Below are 18,256 nucleotides of genomic sequence, written 5' to 3' on the forward strand. Positions count from 1 at the left end.
TTGGGGTAATATCAGCTGCTTGGCCAGTCGTGTGCTTTGGATTTTCCCTTCCCAGCAAATACTGGCCAGGGTCCACAGCGGGGTCTGGTCCAGTCAGAGGAACAAGAGCGTGGGGAGTTGATAGGGTGAGTGTGGGGCTGATTCCACACTGATACCAGGAGTGTGGGGCTGATTCCACAGTATGCCATGAGTGTGGGGCTGATATCACACTTCACACCATGAGTATGGGGCTGATACCGCACTGATACCATGAGTATGGGGCTGATACCACACTGATACCATGAGTAGGAGGCTGGCTAAGGTCTGAGAACCGAGGGAAATATCTTAACGATGCTTTAGATAATGCAAATCCTCAAATTTGCTTTTCACAGCCATGTTCTCTGTACTATAAAATTCTCTAAAGGTATTTCTCAGGGACAGAACCCTTTTGAAAAGGCCTTTGTTATCTCCCACGTTGGCTTTGTGCAGTATGACAGAGTGTACAATGTGATGGCCTGTGTGTTATACCTCCTGCTATTTGAGTCATGCAAATAGCTCCCGGAGAAATATTCAGTCCACACAGATGCATGTTACATAGCTCGTTTGTAAGTAAAGTGGCACTTGATAAATGTGAAACACCTTTGGTTATCTAGATGTTTGAAATTCTTGGTGCACTTACGAACAGGGAAGTCACTTCCATAATAAGAGCCACACAGAGTGCCCAGGGAGATTTTGCAGCTTGAGAAAGACATAATGTGAGCATGAATATCCGAGGTGGGGAAGGAGTGTTTAAATGGCATGAACAAATGACAGGCTCCATGGAAGTTAGACTGTGATTATCGCCCTGCAAGACGTATTAAAGGTATTCATTTGTAAAAGTGAGCTGCTAAGGATCCATTCCTGTATGCTGAGTGGAGAAACTCCTGCGGCTCCTGCCTGGAGCAGAGGGTGTGCTGTGGGCATGGCTGGGATGCTGCTCTGGTACTCTCACCCGTGTCAGAATCTGGGCTTGATCCATGGATGTTTTCCCCGTTTCCTGAGGCTGGGGAAGGGAAGTGGTATGTGCAGAAGCTCAGTTCTGCGGGGGTTTGCTGAGCTGTTCATGTGGAGCTATCTGTTTCTTTAGCGTGATGGTCCATAGAAGGAACACTCCTTCAGGCTTTGCCTCAAAATCCTGGTTTCTCCTTAAAATGCCCCCCGCTTTTCCTGGCCAAAGTGCTTGACCCTCTCGCACCGTTCTCATACACTGCAGATGCTGCCCAGCACAACAGTATTATGCTTTTATTGCCTTATTTAGCGGACAGATTAAATGTAATGTTCAGATTATGTAGAACATTAACTCCTAACAATAAGCAAATAACACATTAGAAGCTTTGCTATTAAAACGCTCGGTGCTGGCTCGGCTGTGGAGCTCTCCAGGAGCCGTGACTTATGTTCCGTGAGGGAGGAGGCTCGGCGGAGAAGAAGGAACGAGCCGGGCTCTCTCCTGGAAGGTGGTGCCGGCACCCCGAGCCCGCAGGCCGGGCTGTATGGAGCTCCATGCCTGGAAGCGGAGCGGCTGAGCCCGGCCATGGCCGCGGAGCCGGGCGGCTCCGAGCAGGTAGCGGAGCTCCGTGCCCGTGTGCCCGGCGTGGGTGGGGCGGCCGGACCCGCGCCCAGCCCCTGCTCCCGTCAGAGCCGCCATGTGCCAGTCTTGTCTTTCAGACGGGGTTTTTATGGGAGCTGATGGTTGCCGGGGCAACGGAGGCTTCGGGGAGTCTGGCGCGCCGCAGCCGCGGCGGCAGCGCCGGGAGCAGATGTTGGCTGACGCCGGGCGCTGCCAGCGCCGCTCATGCGGGAGCTGCCCAGGACGCCGTGCCCGGCTGCACCCGCTGCCCGCTCCCCTCTGCCTTGTCATTTAGTATTCTTGTCTCACCCCACAGGGGTTCCTCAGCCGTCGGCTTAAAGGCTCCATCAAAAGGACAAAGAGCCAACCGAAGCTCGATAGGAACAGCAGCTTCCGGCACATTTTACCTGGCTTCAGGAGTGTGGACCATGAAAGGTAAGGGGACGTTTCGCGGAGGGTGTGGGAGCCAGGAGGATATTGATTTTTCCAGCTCTTGTTAAGATCTTGCTTATCTTATTCAGAGCAAAGGCTGCATCTCTGATAGAAGTAGACTTGGTTAATTGCAAGAGGGGTAGTTTTAATTTGTTGTTGGGGGTACGGTGCAAGCCCTCCCTTTTCAGGTTAAATTCCAGGTGCAGAGAAGCCTGACTGCTCTGCTTTCTCTTCCCCAATAAATCCTAAATTGAGGCACCGGCACCTAAATAGCAGAGAGATGCAGCAGCCAGAGCCGACTGATGCAGGTGAGGGAGGGATGCTCCCGCACTGGACTGCACCGATCACAACTGGGTTACACACGGTAGGAACAATGCCGTGGAACAAAAACAACCATAATCTGCCCAAATCCCTGTCTCCCCCTCACACACGTCTCCATCCCGCCTTGTCTGCCGTCATTACACGGAGATGGAGCCGGCGTGTGGCCGGAGCTGCTGCCTCTGCCCGAGCCATGGCAGGAGCTCAGCCCGGCAGGGATGTGTTGCAGGGAACGTGCAGATGGATCTGATAAAGCATTTCACGTGGGATGGCCAGTGTTGGAGCAAACTGCAAGTAAAATAGAAGAGAAATGCGATCTTTGAGATTCTTCAGCTGGTTAGGAAGTAGAACAGCTCTTTAGTGGATTTGTGTGTATTTATGTCTGTGTAGATTATGTTAGTATGAGGCAGGCACCGTTCAAGGTAAATTCGTGTGTAAATTCACATGCAGATCAAGGTCATGGTTGGGGAAGGCAGATTCCTTTACCAACCACAAACCAGTGGTTTGCTTCCAAAAGGCAGATCGTTCAACCTTACACAAATAATTTTGGGGAGTGACAGAAATATTGGAGTGCTAGGAAAAGTCTGTCAGAAAATTCCTCCAGGCTGGACCTGATGTAACCAGTTCAGAGCAGAGCAGTTTAATACACCAGGATGGTACTTGAGAACCCATTGAGTAAATGCTTCGCTTTGAAAAGCAATGACAACTTACTTTGTTTTAGCTGTACTTATTCATTGGAGGGGCCATGAGCTTTTGAAGCTCACAAAGAGCAATTGTCAATTTGGATTTTTCCTTACCTGACCTACTGCAGCCTCCTAAGCTTTTTTCTTCTGGATTCTGCAAGTGAGATGATTGTGCTGGTTAGTGCCGGGTAAGATTTCAGGGATTACTATTTGTGCAGACAGAGTTGGTTTGATTGCTGTGCTGCAGTTTTCCCAAACGCTCGAAGTAGGGCACTGTGTTCCAGAGGGAAGCGAGCGGAGCCGGGAATGTGGAATGTGCCACCGGTGCTGCTGATTGCTCCAAGAACAGGCAGATTAGGCAAGGTTTCCCTTCTACCTGAATGAGTTTTGTTTCGTTTGTGACTTGGCAGGATAGGACATGGGAATTAACTGTTCTGGCCAGCCCTGCAGCCAGAGTCATTTTCCCAAATTAAGCCTTGTAATTTCCGTGCCCTCCCAGCACAGCATCCCAGAGCTGGCTGGGCTTCCCAAAACCCAGATGTACTGCAAGTTCTCCTTAAAGAGGCTCGGGGAATCCTGCAGAGCTTAAAGGGTGGATTAAAGGAGAGGTGGCACTTGGCAGCCTCGAATAACCAAGGATTTGCTTATATGAGTATGAGAAACTGAAAATGAATGATGCCTTCATGATACCCGAGACTAGACCTTCTGTTAGGCAGGCATCTCTCAAAAATGCACTTCCTCTGTGATACAGACATCCCTGAGCTGCAGGACACTGGGCCTCAGAGGCTTTTGACAGCAGCTCTTCGTCCCTTGCTGCCAGGGCAGTGTCAGATCTGTCAGGTGAGCAGGAGTCCTCTGCAGGAGAGCTTGGCCTCAGGGACTGTTGCTCTCAGAGAGGTGAAAGCAGAGCAGCAGCTGGGCCTCTCAGTCATGCAGCGAGGCTTTGGTTACAGAAGATAATTTTATCTTTCTGAACATTCCCATCCCATTGTACGTGCACAATGTACATGAAAGAGCTCAGGTCTCTCAGATCGTTCTCGTGCATTTGCTGCTGTGCTTTTCTTGCTTGTAATCCAAGAACTGTTTCAGAGAAGCATTTGGTATTGGAATATTCGCCTCTTAAATATTTGATTCTTGACTCCATCTTGTATCGAAGCTGATTGTTCAGGAACCACTCCTCTGCTCGTGGAAGTCACCATTATAACAGTGCTCTGTTCTGGAGCGTGGGCCAATTCTTGTGGGAATGCCACAGCAAAATGAATAGTGCAGTAAATTCAGTCAAAACACTCCAGGTTGAAATATTGAGCTAGCGTAGATGGTAAAGGCTTCTGTTACTTGGCTTCTTTGTATCTAAATTGGGACTCTTGCTGCCTCTTAGTTCCTTATTTTTCCCTTCCTTGCATGTCCTGTTTATCCTGCAGGTGAATTTTTGAAATACATGAACTGTGCACATGCATGTTCAGGCAGATAATGACACGGATGTGGTTTGTGTGTGGGGCAGAGAATGTAAACAAATATATTTCACTGAATTACCGTGGGGTTCACAGGGATGGATTTGGCCAAATTTTGCCAGTCTTGTGTGTACTGGTCTTTTTTTCCTGTTACAGTAACAGTAATACAATTATTGATAGTAAAAGAAGCAAAATCACAGCAAGTGTAACTCACGTTCTGTCTGAGAGGTGCATTAATATGGTACAATCAGAGTATGTAAATATGAGATCTAAAGGAGGGTTGTGGAATGAGTGTTCTTTCAATTTGCTGGCTGGTTATATTGCTTGTTAGAGCTAAAAAGGGTTCCAAGAAGTGGCTTTTTGCTAACAATGTCTCCTGCCTCCTGATTTATTACAGCAGCTCACTAAGTTTTTATCGTGGAGCACTGAATGCTTGGCTTTGTAGTGGCCTCTGGAATCAGCCACAAATCAAGCATTTGGCAGATGGATTTTTCTTAATTGGACCCACATTTCTCCTACAAAATTTGTGATGGAGAAAATTTCTGGGTTGGCCATGGAGCACAGGGCGTAGAGCCAGAGAAGGGAGAGAAGGTTGTTCAGCTGCAGTTGGTAATTATTGGTGGGGATGTATTGCTGATGATTTTCTGGTAGTGGCAAAGGTGATTTTGCACCAGCACTGAGAGGGCAGGCCACAGTAACACTGTGTGAACAAGTGCCTTCAGATTGTCTTGATTTGGTGAAAAATGGGTACTCTGGGTAACTGTGTGTTCTGGTGGAATCCCTGAACTGATCATTGCTGGAGACAGCTTTCCTCAGTGCACCGAGAATCCATTTAATGCTACGGGACTCTGGAGTACCAACATTTGTGATTATTTTGCAAGGTTTTTGTTTTTTATAATTCCAGGAGATAACATTCTATTTAAGCTTTTATTGGCACTACAAAAGCCTGAGCATATGGTTGATTGTTAAATGAGCCTCAGCCTTGGAAGGGGTACAGCCCTGCATTAATAACAGCAGCAACTTGCACTACTGAGACTTCCTCTTTAAACTCATTTTTGTCTTTAGCCCATCCAAAATTTTGGCTTCTAATCCCTAGAGGGAAGAGGAATTATACAAGTTGTACTGCAGCACATTTAATTCCTACTCTAGTGCCCATGCTGTCTGTTGTAGGAGCTTTCCATGTGCACAAAGTTTGTTTTGGTGCACCAGGAACTGATGCTGCTCCTGCAGCAAACTTAGCTTGGGAGTTCTTGGAGATCTAATTTATTTATTCCCAACAAACCTGATATGCCAAATATTTTTAGGCATGGTGAAATTGGTTAAATTTGCTGAGAATCTGGTGAGTGCTGCATGGTGAAGGATGGAGTTGCTCTATTTTTCTGGAATTGGAAAGAGGAATGACTCATCCTGCAGAAGTAGGGCACTGGCAGACCCCAGAACCACGGAGGCCTTTCAGATCTGTGTGAGCAACTGCTGCCTCTTCTGGCTCCTGCTTAAATGGTATTATCCAGGGAAGCTGGCTGAGAGGGAAACCTACACCAGAGGGAACCCCAGCAGGGTGGCACTGACACCTCACTACACACAGCCAGGCTCTGGTTTTGATGGCAATGAAGATCTTGAGGAAACACTGTGCAGTTTGTGTAGGGGAGCCATCCAGCCCCATCAGCAGTGACTGAAATGCAGAATAAAACATCTTGCACAGCCAGGCACATGCAGCAGTCCCTCGTGTGACACTGCATGCCATTCATGCCAGGGGTGGTGCCTGTCCCCACTCCCCCCACATCAGGGAAAAGGTTTCAGCAGAAAAATCAAGATTCAAGGACAGTCTCAGAATTCAGCCTGGCCTCATGCAGTACCTGCATTTATACCAAGTGCTTTGTCCTGAAATAAGCAAATCAGCCTTTAAATGGGGTTCCTTTGCAAAATATTTCTTGAACCAGAAAGTTAATTACTGATCTCTAATTAGTGGCTGTGTTAAGAGGCTGGAGTAAAATCAGAAAGAGCTGCTTTGAAGGAGAGATGCAGGAAGAAATTAGCATGTCTCTCCATAACCTGATGTGATGTTCCTCATCTTCTTCTCATGGTATCGGGAAGTTTAGATGCTTTAAAAAGGAGAGTGTTGTTAATGGAAAGAGGGCATTTGGAAAGACTTTTCTGGAAGACATTGAAAGAATCATAACTCCAAGAGGGACAGAGATGGATTGAAAGCAATGTGGGGCCTTTCAGCTTCTCCCAAGGCAGCAGCAAGGTCCCAGCTGTTCCTCCTGTTAATTTGACTTTTGCAGATATAACACCTGTGAACTTGCATCAGAAGCTGCCTGAGGTAGATGCATTCCCCATTCTCAAAGGATACAGAAACACTTTCCTTTATCCTACACATCCAAATCAACTTCCTAATTGAAGAGGGGGTCGTAGCTTTCAGTAAAGGCTGTATTAGCTCCTGGTAATTCCTCAAGTCATAATAAACATCAGGGGAAGGGCTAAGAGGCTGGAATGATTTTCATAGAATCATGGCAGAATGTTCACAGCCTTTTTCCCCGTTCTGCACTCTCTGCTTCCTGACAGCCCCGTGCCCCACGGGGTGCAGCCGGCGCCTCGACTCCACTCGGAGTCACGGAGCAAAATCAGAAAATCCTTCCTGCTCCGGCATATGCAGCACTGCTGGGATAATTGGCTTCATGCATCTTACAATTAGCTTGCAAAAATATGTTTTGCATCCCTGACCTTTTCTCTATACGCAAGGCCATTGTTTCCCTGTCCTGCTTAATTACAAAATAGAGCGTTGTGTGAGGAGAGGGATGACATCGTTGGATCGTCGGCTCTAATTTGACGAGACATCGTAATGGGGAGTTTTCATACCGAGGGCACTGAATTAGTGTAGCGTGAAGCCACATTTCTACAAACCTACTAAATAAGGAGAAGTTAATTTTCTGCTCTATCTTTTTGACGTTTGTAATCAAAGCATTGTATTCCAGCTGCAGATGGTTAGCACATGAGGGATGTTTGGGAAACGCCGACAATCGCGAGGCATTGTCTGCGCCGCCGAGGATCTGCTTGATTAATGGATACAAGGATGTTGCTTTCATTTTGCTGCTCCCCCAGCCTGAATACACATTTATTGACTCGTGTGGTCACTGCCTGGCAGCTGGGATGTGGTGCTGCAGCAGTGCACACCTCAGGGGTACAAGCACAGAGCTCTGCTCGTGTCCCTCGAGCACCGGCTGAGCCCGGGTGACAGCTCCTCTGACACTCTCCAGGTGGAAGACAGATACTGCTACTCCATTGCATCATTTTTGTTTCCAAACAGACCATTTATTCTGACTTTGCCCCGGTGAGGTTTTCATGTGCATGAATTTCAGTGCAATTACATTAGCATTACTCTTCATGTCAATAACCTCAAAGGAAAAAAAGAGAAAGAAAATGCCATCACTGCAGCTTTTCTACCAGAGGATGCTTTCTGTTCCTTCTAGACTCTTCTCTGCTTTTCTGATTATCATCTGTTTACAACAGATACTGAGATACTTCTGTCCCAGACTGAAACATCCCCCTGCTGTGGGCAGGGACACCTCCCCCAGCCCTGAGCAGCCTGGTCTGTGGAAGGGCATGAAATGAGATGAGTTTTAGGGTCCCTTCCAACCCAAACCAGTCAGGGATTCTGTGATTCTGGCACGCAGTGAAAACTGCTCCTGATGAAACCATCACTGGTACTCTGAGAGGAGCAGTCCTGCTCTCCCTTCCCCACGTTTTCCTTTCCCATCACACCATCTTGGGAGGGGCAGCAAGTGGATTCAGTGGGAAATGATTATTGAAGGGGTGATTTTCTGTTTGGCTGGGGCACTGAACCAGCTCCAGTAGCTGCAGGGAAGTGGGAAGATGGCAGAGCAGGGACTTCCCCTGTTTCTGGCACGTGCAGCTGTGTTTGGTGGGATGGAACTGTACTCTCAGTTTCTGCCCCTCGTGCTGTGTGGGCCTGGGGGAGGGATGTCCAGTTGACATCTGCCTCCAGTTTCCGTCTTCCATGGAATTTCCCATCTCCTAGGAGAGATCCATTGCATGGTGGCTCACACTTTGCTGCCCTCTACTCTGTCATTTCTACTGCCAATTAGTTTTAGTAATAAATGGTTTTTTCTCTTGGAAGGAAGGAAGGAATGTCTTTAAAAAACTTTTCAAACCAACTTCCGCTCTGTTCTTTATTGAAACCTTGCAAGACCTCGATTGGAAAATCTGCGTGAGGGATAAAGAGAGGGAAGTGAGGTGGGGAAGGGTTCCAAGCCTTTGTTCAGAGCTGGAGAAGCCGATGTTTGACGTGTGTTCCTTGTTATCCCAGCTCTTATTGCAGTGCTCGGGCCCTGAAATTCGCTGATTGTAGCTGGAGGCAGCAGCTGGAGCTGGAGCTCACTGCTGCCTCTGACTTGTACAGAGCACTGCCTGTAATGATGCTCAGGACTTGTGAATACCAAATAACTCTGTCAAGTTCATCCATCAGCTCAGAGGGAAGGAAAAACCAGACTGAGGAAAAAATATGCTTCCTCCTTACCATGTTCTTTAATAAAACCTTAGGCTATAGAGACTCTGAAATGGTTATTAGTGAGATTTCAAGTAGTTTGTTCACCTATGGATACTTTATGATAGTGGTATTATGATGCTTATCTGGTTGGCAGTGTTTACAATTCAAATCTAAAGTACAACTACAGAATGTCTCACTTAGGCTCTCTTCCACACAATTCAGGTCTGGTTTGATGAAAAAAAAAAGCAAAAACTGATTTTAATTGAATTAAAGCAATGCATTTTAGTTGGAATTAAAATGTAATTTGTTTAAAAATACTGAATAGATTTGAACTAAAGCCAGAAATATGAATTTAGCTTTAATCCACGTGTGTTATATAAGTAATTCTATGAGAAAGGGCTGTGGCATGCCTTGTGTGTGATTGATGATGTGCAGGAGGGTGGCATTCCCTCATTCCAAGGGATGGAAATGCAGTAGGAATTAGAAAGCCAGAGCTTTTCCATCACGTTTACAGATGTCTCTGGGATTAAGCTGCCCCCCAGTCCAGGGGGGATTTCCCATCCCAGCCCCCAGTGCTGCCTCTGCAGGAACCCCTGTGCAGAGCAGGCCTGCAGCAGATCCCAAATGATTTCCATAACTCAGCTCTATGTACCTTGAATTATTAATATTTTGCTGTCCTGGCTGTGTGGGGAGATTTGTTCCATTAGGGATGTGTTTGTTGCTATATAGTAGCACTTTAGATGATGGGAATCCAGGGAGAGAGAGAGAGAGAGAAGGATTTATATGTTACATTCTTTTGGTGAGAGCAGAGTTTTTACCAGTGCCTGGCTCTGAGGATTGGAATGAAAGGCCCAGGGCTGTTGTTGCTCATCTTGGAGTCTGGTGTTTATCCTCTGCCTGGGCATAATCCCCTTGGGCACCAAGCAAGGCCAAGTGCCACCAGGATGTGAATGGTTCCTCTCCTGACAGGGCAGTGTCCGTGATGTCCCCGGATCCTGGCATCTCCTGCCCTTCCCCAGTGCTCCCAGTGGGAGCTGTTTGTGCTGTGTGGGTGAGGCAGGGCTTGTCCAGCGAGCTGTCATCAGTGAGTGGCACAGGGCCACGTGCAGGGGGTGCCCTGCAGGGCACTGGGCACCCCGAGGCTCTGCAGTGCCATCCCTGACCAGGATATTCATCCACAGAGGCTCTGCAGGAACCTCTCCAGCTCCCCTGAATTAATTATTCACTGATCATCACTCAGGCCTTATGGATTAGGGAGCAGGGTTGGCAGGGGGTGGATGGAAGATGGAGCAATTTGGATTGCAATTAGTGTTTCATTTCTTCCCCTGCTCCCTGTTTGCTTAAATTGGAGACTGCGTGTTAGCACCAAGCAAGGATTTACATCCCAGCAGTGGAAGTTCCCTGTGCACCAGAAAGCAGCAAATCCACTGCAGTCCTTAAGCTTCCCCAAGGGATCAAATACTCTCTTTGAGAAGTTGAAATATCAGGGGAACATGTTTTGTTTGGAAAATGGTGTGAGGGAGCAGCAGTGCCTGGTCTGCTGGAGCAGGGACTTCACCAGCCATGTCCTACCCTCACAGTAACTGCATTGAGATGTTGTCTCTCTCCACCCTGAGGGAATGGCACAAAGCTCTGCCAGGGAAGATTTAGGCTGGATTTCAGGAAAGGTTCTTCCCCCAGAGGGTGGTGGGGCACTGAACAGGCTCCCCCAGGGAATGGGCACAGCCTCAAGGCTGCCAGAGCTCCAGGAGCGTTTGGACACAACACAGGGTGGGATTGTTGTCTGTGCAGGGCCAGGGTTTGGACTGGGTGATCCCTGTGGGTCCCTTCCAGCTCAGGACATTCTGTGGTTCTGTGAGCCCTTATCTCTCTTCTCCCCTTGCCACTCCTGGCGTGTGCTCCTTGCCAGGAACCCTCTCTGGGAGCAGGGAAACCATGAGGGTGAGCAGCCCCAAGGTCACCCCCACCCAGCAGGGCTGTCCCACTCACAGACAGTGTCATTGGAGGTTTAGTCATTACAGCAGTTACCAAGAGTTGGGAGCTCTGCTCCAGCAGGGAGACTGTGTCTAATTCAGAAACCTCGAGGGATTTTTTGATTATACCAGTAACCACAGTCTGGGTCACACTTTGCAATAATTATCCTGATGTCTGAGAGCTTGTTAGAACATCCCTGGAGGAAGGGGCCTGCTTGCATCAGAGGAGAATTTAGAGGTATATGCTGGCAAACCTTCAGCACTAGAGATTTATTTAAGTTAGTTCTTTTAATTGCTTTCCAGCATCCCAATTCTGTTATAAGCTCTCTGAGCCATCTAGGGAAGTGAGTGTAGCTCACATTAATCTCCTCAATCCTTCTTCCTCTAACTAGTTACTCCCAGCTTCATTTACACGGGCATTTGAGTCCTACAGAGCAGGTAATAATTCTGATTCTGTTTAAACATGTTCTAACAGAAGATATAAGATAGAAAAAATAATCAGCTGACTGCAGCATTGGATTCTTTTTAAACTCTCATCTCTTAAGCGTGGCTTATGATCTTTGTATAACACTGCTGCCTCCCAAGTCTGTTGGCAGCTCTGTGATATGTATTCACAGAGCAATTCCAGTCCTTGAGTGAAGCCTGCAAGAAAAGGGCAGAGAATTATTTGTCTTTTTTTTCATTATCGTGGCCCTCTTGTACCTGCTCTGACACACACTTGAGAGAAGTTTGCCTTGATGCCTTTATATCTGAAGCTCTCTCTCTGTACGGGTGTCTCACCCTCGTTAGATAAAGTCACTCATGTTGAGGCTCTCCCTGACTTTATTAATCACAGTCCCAACCTCTCACACAGCAGAGCCTCCACCCACCCTCAGGTACACACTGACAGCAGGGAGGGAGGAACACAGGGACTCCAGCCTGTCCAAGGGGTGGCCCATGAGCCAGGGCCAGCTCCCTGTTATTCCCTGCCTTGGGAGCTTTGTTCTCTCTTCTGAACGGCAGAAAAAGTTCCATTGTCTCAAAAAAGAACAATAATCCTGTTTGAGTGGTGTGAAGTTTTTGGTCTCAATTACATCTCGTATCAATGAGTGCCACAGACAGGCACTGTCTGATACATAATTTATAGCACTGAGAGTTTTTAATCTAATAAAGTCTGTTATCTTTCATCTTTCTTATCTATTCATTGGCCATTTTAGAAAAGACAGTAAATAGAAACAAGCAATTCATTCCTGATTCTACCATGCGTTATTTGTGTCTCCTTGTCTTTTGCAGCTAAAGACACTCCACTTGAATTGTTTTCCATGGTTTTTATCACTTTGAGCCATTCCCTGCTCAGTGTGTTTGCTCATGTACAGTATTATGTTGTTGGGAGAAACATCTTTTCTACACCTTGAAAGCACAGGGTGTCTGTGAGCAGCAGGGACGCAGGCTCCAAGGATTCCTTTGGGACACAGGCTCCAGGGATCCCATGGGGACACAGTCTGCAGGGCTTCCTTTGGGACACAGCTCCAGGGCTCCATGGGGACACAGGCTCCAGGGCTTCCTTTGGGACACAGGCTGCAGGGCTTCCTTTGGGACACAGGCTGCAGGGATTCCTTTGGGACACAGCTCCAGGGATCCCATGGGGACACAGCTCCAGGGCTCCATGGGGACACAGCTCCAGGGTATCCTTTGGGACACAGGCTGCAGGGATTCCTTTGGGACACAGGCTGCAGGGCTCCATGCCCACAGCCCAGGCACATCATGAGCTCCTGCTTTTCCCTTTCCATCCCTGAGACTCCTCGTCCCTGCTCGTGTCAGAGGGACACATCCTTTTGTTCAAATGAAGGGATCTGCAGTCAGCATTGCACAGAGGAACGAGATATAAAATAACAGAGCCAATAATGATGGGAATCCCCCCACGGAATGGGAGTGCAGCCTCTGGAACAGCAGCTGCAGCAAAGACATCCAGGTTATCTCTGGTACTTTGCTGAGAGGGCTTAGGTGTAATGAGAGCTGCTGCATCCTGGGAACCCCAGCAATGAATAGTGACATTTTCCAATAACAACTTCTAGAAATGGGAAAAAAACTTCCTGTGTGTGAATGTGGCCCTGAAAGACAGCTCAGGGATTTCCTTTCTCTGCCCCACAGCTGGACTCAGGTCACCAAGCTGCTTTCAGGCAACCAGAAGTGACTCTTAATTGCTTCAGTCCTCTCTGAAAGCTCATCAATAATTTCCTGGGCTGGCTTTCCTGGCATTGATGTTCTGAAACTCATGTTAGATTTGATTATTTTTTCAAATTAACATGCAAAGCATGACTTGACCTAAATAATTCCACCAGTCCAATTGTAAGTCTGAAGGTTTTGGAAATATCAAGTTCCCTTAAACATTTAAGAGAGGGATTTTTACAAGTGATAGAACAAGGGGGAATGGCTGAGAAAGCACGGGGATAGATGGGATATTGGGAGGGAATCCTTCCCTGTAAGGGTGCCAGGGATGTTGGAGGAAGTGACTCCTCCTAACTGTGTTCAGCTCTAAAATTTTGTTAACATAAAGAGATATTCAAAACCCATTGGATACCTCTGGAGATGAAATAGTTTGAAACAGTGATTACAGCTGTTCTTGGCATCTGACCATTATTTACAACTATTTGTGAATCTCCAAAATCAGACTCATTTTGCCTGAAAAAGTCAACTGAGAAATCTTCTTTTTTTGTTGAAAAATTACTTGGGTGACTAATGGCCCAAAAAAAGTCATCCAGTGCAGCAGTTTGTGGTGATGACTGAGGATGGGCTGTTTTGTCCAGGGATTTTATCTACCATTTCCATCAGAAAGTGCACTGGGAAATGCTTTCTCTCAGTGCAGTGTCTGTTGTGCTGCTCCTGAGGTCACAGATCTCTCACTTTGCTGTGTCAGGGCATCCAATTTATGGAAACCTCATCAGAACCAGTTTAAAGGTTCCACATGTCCCTGCCATGGCTGGCTCATTTTGCATTAACTGGAAGTTCACTGCTGGTAATTTTGGCCAGCAGTGCCCCCTTTTCCCAGAGCTCATCTTTGCCCTTTTCCATGCTACAAGAGGTCACATTATTCCATGTCAATAAATTTGTGGGAAAAGTCTGGCTTTTTCATTTATGGCCATGAGCTGCTGCTACCGAGCTGGAACAAGCTGGGAATGTCCTCAGTGCTAAACTGTGAGATTGCATAATTATGGCTTACACAACAGCACACACAGGCAAACAAACCAGGCACTGCTATGTGGGATGGAGCCTGTGTTGGACGGCTTTCAGCACTCGTGTTCCCTGCAGAAGGAGTTCCTGCTCCTTAATTTAGTAACCATTTATCTGATTTTCACTTTTCTGGGGAAGGTGGGTGGGTTTGCTCAGAGTTTGGGGAATTTTTGCTTTCCCACTCTCCCTAGTGGCTCGGAAAGGTGGAGCCCACACAGTGCTTTCCATCATGCCTGTCTCCATGAGGGAGTGGTTTTCCACCACAACAATTGGCAATTACGGCTCTTATTTTAAATAACATGAAAACAAAGCAGGCTGCTCCCACCCTGCACTCTGCAGATGGGCAGGGCTCTGAATCCTGCTGGAATAATCACTGATACTAATTATAGAACTCAGGGAAGACATTGGGGCTGGACCAGGCTGGGCTGAGCTGGGCTGGGCTGGGCTGGACCAAGCTGGGCTGAGCTGGGCTGGGCCAGGCTGAGCTGGGCCAGGCTGAGCCTTCCAGCATGAACTCCAAAGCAGCAAATCTCACTAATTTCTCCATTGTGATTTCTGCTCTTTGCTTTGTCTGTGTTTCCCTCCCCTTTGCTGCCCTTGCACTTCCAGCACGGGAATGTGTAGCAGCATCGTAGTAAGTGCTTGAATGGCTGGAAAATCCTTTCATGGCAAAGATGTGATTGTTACTTATTTATTTTATTTTTGGTTAATACGACTGGAATACAAATGGGGCTCTGGTGCCTGAGGGCCTTGCATTCTTCCAGTAATTCCTTATGACATGTGTCAGGTTCTGTTTTATTCAGGTGGGTGGTGTGATATTAAACAAGAAAGCAAGCTTGCATTTCTCTGCAGCTGTATTTATACGCACACTCCTGGCACAGAGCTGCTTATTAGGAGAATGTCATCTCCACACTGCCTGTACCTGAAGCAGTCTGCAAATACCGTGTGGGCTTTAAGAGAAATCATCTTAAATCAATCAGATCTCCCAGCACCGGAATGTCCTTCCTGCCTTATCCTTTGTCCAGGCAAAGATGAGGCTGCCAGAGAAGTTCCTTAAGCGATGCTGCAGCCCAAACAGTCATGTCTGAATGGAATATCGATTTTCTAATTGCTGTGCTGCTGTTAAATGAGTTGTTCTGGGGGAGCAGGGGGAAAGCAAACTCAGATGCGTGGCTGGCTGGCTTTGCTTTGGCTCTGCTGAACACACCCAGGGTGTTAATGTGGGAAATTCAGCAAAGGGAGGAAGGTGGAATCCTTTTTTTGTGTGGCACAGACATCGGGAGGGCAATGACACCCACCAGTGGGACAGGCTTATTCTCTCCAAAGCACAAAAGAGCCCTTTGGCTTCAGACACTCGGGCTGCAGCCAGGGAGAGAACAAAGTGCAGAGCAGAGGCTTCTTATGCAACAGTGCCCGGGAGGGGGCTGCTGCTCTCCACCAGCCCAGCTCTGCCTGAGCTGCTCCTCACACACACGCAGGCACCAGAGCAGCATCTGAGCCTCCCTGGTGTCTGTCTGCTGCTTGTGGACAGACGGACAGTGCCTGGTGCAGCTGAGGAGGGAGAGGGCAGGGCCATGGAGTCTCCACAAAACAGAGGAGGGGCCACCTGGAGAAAACATCCCTGGGAAAGGGACATTCCTGGGACAGAAGCAAACTGGACCTCTCTGGCTTTTTTTTTTTTTTTTAAAGCCTCTGGTCAGGCTTTAAAAAAGCCTTCACTTTTGGAAAGTGAAATGCAGTCCTGGTAGCGAAATCTTTATCACAAAGAATCTTCCTGAGACAATAGAAATAGTTATCAGCCACATCTAACCAATAAATAATATTTCTTAATATAGTTTCAGAAAATGCAGCATATGTTTATGTGTTCAAACACATCCTCTTAGGAGAAAAATAGCTTCTTTATTTTTCTGAAGATTAAAATGCCAAATCAACTAATTACTTTTCTTTGAAAACCTCTACCACATAAAACACACACTCTCAGTGAACTAAATTGATTTATATTCCACCATTAATTCTTTAAAGCCCATAATTTGCAGAACAACAAAGCTGGTTGGAAAATGTGCCCTATTAAGGGACAAACAGCTTTCTGAGTAAGATGGAAATATGTTGGCATGGAAAAGAACCGTGGGTGCAGCTGAGCTGGGGCAGCCCCGGGGCTGTGCTGGGGCACGGCCAAGGACTGCAGGCAGCCCTGGGAGCTGCTGTGCAAACCCTGCAAACTGAGGTGGGAGTCAGCCTGGCTGAGCTCATGGCAGAGGGAGTTCCTGTCCACCCAGCTGGGACAGTCCCTGTTCTCCATGTAAACATCTCTTCCCAAGCCTTTGGATGCTCTCCTGGTGCTCCTGCTGTTCAAGACCATGTATATAATTTAACTAGGTGCCATGACCTTTCCCTTTGGGTGGGGTTTCTGTTGGCTTAACAATATCTGAAATTTCTCCTGATGTCTCCATTGGTCTCGTTTGCATTACCCATGGAAGATTTTATTTTTTATTATTAGGACAGTCTAGGAAACTGGAAATAAAATTACATTTGGGTTCTTCCAGTAAATGCATCAGTGACTGGAATCAAGATCTTGGTAATGAAATTGGAATTTGTCTGTTGCTGTTTTGGGGTAGTAATAAGATGACAGTAGAATAATCCAGGTACAAAGTGCTGTGGTTTGGCTGATGAATGAGATGTTACATGAGGGGGTGTCTGCCAGGAGGGCTTGGATTGAGTGCATGGATTGGAAGTGGAACTGGAGGCTGAGAGGGTCCTACGTTTGAATTCTGCTCCTCCTTCCCCTGATTTCAGGTGGGATCACAGGCTGCTGCAGGGCTTGGGGCACTGCATGTTTTTTATGGAAACCTTCTGTTTTTCTCTGAGATAGGAATCTGTCAGACACTGAATAAATGCAGGCAGAGCTGGCAGGGAGGTGTTACAGCACAGGAAACTGAAACACAGTCTTAAACAAATTAAAAAGATGGTAATTAACCAAATGAATTTCATCCTGGAGATAATCAGACGAATATATTTAGAAGGAAAATAATCCCAATTCTCAGAAAACAGTAATTAAAATATACTCATTTTTGGGAATGGTTAACAAGCTAAATTGGAGGCAGCAAAGTAGGCTCGGGCCCTGGTGGCTGGGACGGCGTCTGCCGAGGCCCTGATGTGTGATCTGAGCACAGGCTGGCAGCACCAGCCAGAGCTGGGGAGCAGCTCTGCCGGGGAAGGACGAGCTCCTGAGCTGCTGCAGGAGCGTGGAGCTCAGGCAGGGCTCTTATCTGGGTCGCTGACAGATAACAGAGCGTGCATTTCATAACCATGTACAGCCGAGGTGTCAACAGGGGGAGGTGGGAGAATTCCAGGGGGATAATTGACAGGTAAACAGGAGACAAGGTGGGGAGATGCAGCATCCAGGCACTGGGAATTCACCTGCCTGCCCCCACGGGTCAGTTGGAGCTGCCTGGAGAAGCAGGGACAGCTGCCCAGCCCTGACCCTGCCTGGAGGATGTGCTGGAGGAGCCAAGCACCCACCAGGTCTCTTCTGCTTCCCAGGGGCACCAGAGGATCCCAGGGCGGGTCTGAGAGCAGGGAGGTTCATGGGGGAGCAGGGGAGGATGTCTGGGGGGCTGTTGTGGGGGCAGGATTTGTTCTCTGGGGGTCTTGGTGCTTTCCTTTGGGGTTCTGTGTCAACTCAGCTGCTGCCTGTCAACAAAGGTGAGCATTGTGCCCACAAAATATTGACCTGCTCCAGGGCATTGAAAGCTACAGAGTTTGGGGGGATTTTTGGCTTTTCTAATAGTTGGATCTATTGAAGAGGAAGTGGTTGGATAGAAAAATAATGCATTTGTTTCCCAGAGTAAATTATTTTCAGGATTTAGTTTGTGGTACACAGCGTCAAACCTCATTGGGAAGCTTGTCTCTTTTGGGTTCTGGATGGGCAGATGAACATTCTCTCCTCTATCAAATATGGATAAATACTGTTTTTCTAGGAAACACCCAGCTGATCTGATCATAGTGATTGTGATTTGACGTCTGTGTGCACACACAATAATTACATTGATCTAATTTATTACTGAAAGTGCCAGTAGGTGAATCGATGGTTGATGAGA

At 47.4% G+C, this 18,256-nt stretch overlaps 1 protein-coding gene across 7 annotated transcripts in view; it reads left to right on the forward strand.

Moving 5' to 3' along the window:
• The window catches only part of LOC120512343 (DAB2 interacting protein), a 156,917-nt gene that overhangs the window by 63,111 nt on the left and 75,550 nt on the right, over positions 1-18,256 (forward strand). For all 7 annotated transcript variants that reach the window (XM_039730509.1, XM_039730511.1, XM_039730513.1 and 4 more), the window contains exon 3: positions 1,902-2,020. In XM_039730509.1, coding sequence (XP_039586443.1) covers positions 1,902-2,020 — 119 coding nt within the window. The remainder of the gene's footprint in view (positions 1-1,901; positions 2,021-18,256) is intronic.

Source organism: Passer montanus, unplaced genomic scaffold (genome assembly GCF_014805655.1).
Source record: "Passer montanus isolate IOZ18808 unplaced genomic scaffold, ASM1480565v1 scaffold73, whole genome shotgun sequence".
NCBI lineage: Eukaryota > Metazoa > Chordata > Aves > Passeriformes > Passeridae > Passer > Passer montanus.